This window comes from Fonticula alba (genome assembly GCF_000388065.1).
Source record: "Fonticula alba strain ATCC 38817 unplaced genomic scaffold supercont2.1, whole genome shotgun sequence".
Classification (NCBI taxonomy): Eukaryota; order Rotosphaerida; family Fonticulaceae; genus Fonticula; species Fonticula alba.
The window spans coordinates 2914234-2917815 of NW_009242971.1; the positions used below are offsets into that span (position 1 = coordinate 2914234).

At 64.0% G+C, this 3582-nt stretch overlaps 1 protein-coding gene across 1 annotated transcript; it reads right to left on the reverse strand.

Annotated features, from left to right (window-relative positions):
* Positions 1-1363: 1363 nt before the first annotated feature.
* H696_00620 (protein translocase SEC61 complex gamma subunit) lies at positions 1364-1835 on the reverse strand (the record flags this gene model as incomplete). Its single annotated transcript, XM_009494500.1, has 3 exons — positions 1364-1373; positions 1522-1624; positions 1742-1835. 3 exons carry the CDS (start codon positions 1833-1835, stop codon positions 1364-1366), a joined length of 207 nt encoding a protein of 68 aa, XP_009492775.1.
* Between the last annotated feature and the right edge of the window lie 1747 nt (positions 1836-3582).

The window sequence follows — 3582 nt, forward strand, 5'->3', positions numbered from 1 at the left end:
CCCCCCCCCCCCCCGCCTTTCTCGCACCGACAGCGGGAAAGCCTCGGTGTGAAGGGACAAGTGGCGACCGGCGTCGACACCGGCCGCGGTAACTGCACTCGCTTCTGGGCTGGCTCCGGCGGTGGAGGTGGCAATTGAGGGGCGAGGAAAGAGGTGTTGCGTGCTCCCTCGGTGCCTGTGGAGCACCCTGGCCCCCGGCGCCGGGGGAGGGGAACCGGGCCAAACCAGCGGACAAACGGGCCGCGCTTGGTATGGCTCTCGGTGGGAACACCAACTGTCGAGAAGGCCCCGGCGACCAGGGCAAGACACTAGCCTGACATTGAAGTGGAAGAGAGAATCTCCGCCGCCCCGGCGTCGGGGCACCAGTGTGGTGGCAATGTGTCCCCGGCTGATAGATAGAAGCGGCTGGAGCGGGTCTGCGGCCGGCAACAGCCACCCACGGAAAGGCCCCACGATCGTTGCCTGCCAAAAGACGCCCGCACGCATCAACAGGGAGAGAGTGTATGGGCGGGGGGGGGGGGCGGATGTCCAAGGGCGACGCGGGGTGTGCGGAGTCTGGTCCGTTGTGCCTCCGCCGCTGGCTCGTTCACGCGCGCCAGGAGAAACGGTGCGAATAGAGCATGGCAATGCTGGAGCGGAATACACACCCTCGTCTGGTGCTACTCCTGTATTCTGTAAATGCAGTACGATTCCGATCTTCGCTCGATGCACCGCCCGTGTCAATCGGCCCCCTCGCCGAAAAGCACGGCGCGCCCTATGTCCGGCCTGCATGCACTGGGTGGCGGAGAGGGGGGAACGCCACCATCTGAGGATATATGGCCCGCCCTCGCCCGGCCAATGGGTCGTCTTGCCCCGCAACTCGAGAGATCGCCTCTTCACCTGTCGGCTGTAAAGAAGAGGGGGATGGGCGTGAGGCACGCGTGCGCACACGCACACGCACACGCACAGACACACACACACACACAGTCGCCTTTAGGCGTTGTTGACGTTATCTTTGATTTGTATATTTTTCGTGGGACAATCCCACCGGCGCGCACGTCGGAGGGGCTATACACGGCAGGTGGGGAGCAAAAGAGAGGAGGACAATCCCAAAAAGGGAGGGGAGGCTGAAGGACCCCCTGTGGCGGGAGGATCCATCGGTGTTCGCATGGGCAGAGGTCGACACATGGCGATGTGCTGGCATGCGTGTGTATGTGTGTGTGCACCCACGCACTCGCACATGGCCATCCTCTTGGCAGCGAGGGGAGGGAGGGGCGGTGGTGGTGACGATGGCGGCGAAGGAAGGGCATTCGACACGTCGCACACGCACACACACACACACATGATAACATGGGAAAGGGCAATGAAGGAGCGGGGGGTGTACTTAAGCACCACTGGAAAAGGCGAGCAGAGGTGGGAGGGCGGAGAAAGGGGGTCAGACAAGGGGGCAGCATTGGCAACGAATTGAATGTGCACGCCCCAGCAACATCGAAAGGGGCAGGGGGGGGGGGGGACGAGGCGGAAAGATAGGCAACAACGCACACGATAACATTGTTGATGGGGATGTGGACGAGCTTGACAATATAGCCGATGAAGCCCATGACGAGGAAGCCGATGGCAACGGCCTGGGTCATGCTGATGTACTCTGTGTGCGTGTGCGTGTGCGCACGCATGCATGCGCATAGGGAGGTGGGGTGGTAGACGCAGGGAAGGGGGTGAGAGGCTGGAAGGGGGCAAGGAGGGGCCAAAAGCAAGAACGAACCCTCGCGCGTGGGCTTGGTGCAGGACCGGATGAGGCGCTGGCTGTCGAGGTAGAACTGGCGCGGAGCATCGAAGTAGGGCTCAAGGTGATCCATGGTGGCAGGCTTCACACGGGCGGAAGGGGACTGGATGTCAGGGGAAATGAGGGATTCATCGGGGACAATGACGGCAGGGGGGGGGGGGAGAGGGGAAGGAAAGAAGGGATGAGGCTGGATGGTCTGAGAGGGGGGAGGCGCGCACAGGGGAGAAAAGAGAGGGAAAAGAGGTGTTGGGGGGAGGAGGAGGCGCGTTTCGGGAGATGAAACGAAAGCCGGCTGTAGTTGGCGAGGGGAGCCGGAAGAGGCTCACGAGCTGGAGGGTGCATCCCTTTTTTGCCTCCCCCCCCCCCCGTCCCTCTCCCCGCAAACCAAAGGCCCCCCAGGCTAGTGCTGCCCGCTTGTGAGTGGGGCCCCTCCGCCCCCCGACGAACACCAGCTCAAGTGCCGGAGGCCTGCCGCTTGTGTCAAGAGCAGTCCTGCCCGCGGCTTGTCAAACACACACACGGAGGAGAATGCCCAGCGCCACCCCGCGAGGCCCAGTTGAGTCGAGCCGGGCCGGGCCGAAGTGAATCGAACCGGACCGCCGATTCGTGGAGTGGTGGCTGCTCGGCGAGGGAACCGGAAAGTGCACACCGATGGAGCACGCTGATTGGTTCCCCTGCGCGAAAAGAGCCCGCCCCTGGAACCGCTGCCGGTGAGCACCCCCCCCCCCCCCCCCCCCCCCCCCCCTCCAAGAAGCGGCCGCCCCCCCCCCGCACCCACCCCCCGCAGCGCGGCCCCCCCCCCCCCCCCCCCCCCCCGGGTGGAGACGTCCCCTGCCGGGCAGTTCACGCCCCGTTCCGCCCGTCCTCCGCTCCCCGCCGCTCACGCCGGGCTCCAGGTACAGCTGCCCCCCCACCCACCGTCCTGGTGGTGGGCGGGGGGACACCACAACATACACAAGGGACTCTCGGGGAACATGGCACAAAAAAAAAAGGCAAGGCTCCACTGACATCCAGGGGAGACGGTGTCTCGGCCGCCTGGTCCAAGTTGCAGGTCGCAGAAGAGGCGAACGGTCTACCCGCATCTTCTGATGACCCTTTTTCTTGGTGGCTCCTTTCGACGTGCATCCCCAAGCAGCACGTCTGTCTATTCCGATAGCCAGACCAAAGAAGGGATAGGCGAAAATCCTGGGGGGTGTTTAGTTCTGCGATGTGGATCACGCGATGTGTGGTGTGATCACAATCGGCTCGGGTCCGTTTTCTTCTCTGTACAGCAGTCCGCCGGTCGACCGAAAAAGGCCCCACGACTCGGAGAAGGAGGCGGGACGGGGAGAACGGCGGGCCCCAGGGGGGGGGGGGGGAGGGGGCAAGTTACGTGCGGCTCGAGTCCCCCCCCCCGCCCTCCCGGCCGCCCACGGCTGAAAGAGGCAAAGCTGGGCCGATCAGAGGGGGCAGCCATTATTCTCCGCGAGAAAAAGGGCCCTGGACATATTCGGTAAGGACTGGGCATAATTTTCCAACACCGCAGCCCCTCGTGTGGCCAGGGACATTGAAGGCCCGAGGCATGTTCTTGACAACATGGGAGGGCTGCAGAGGTCAAGCACAGGAGAGAGCAACCGTTCGTGCTAGCAGCCGTGGCAGCGGCAGCGGCAGCAAATAATCGTCCCACTATAAAAGCGTCTTTTTAAGGTTGCCTCCCCACGAGAGCGGGGGGGGGGGGGGGGGGGTTCGTCCCACATCATGGCTCGCTATTTTATCCTGCCGGGGACTGGGCCGCCCTGCCGAGCTCCGATCGGTTCGCCTGCGAGGCGGGGATAGGGGGA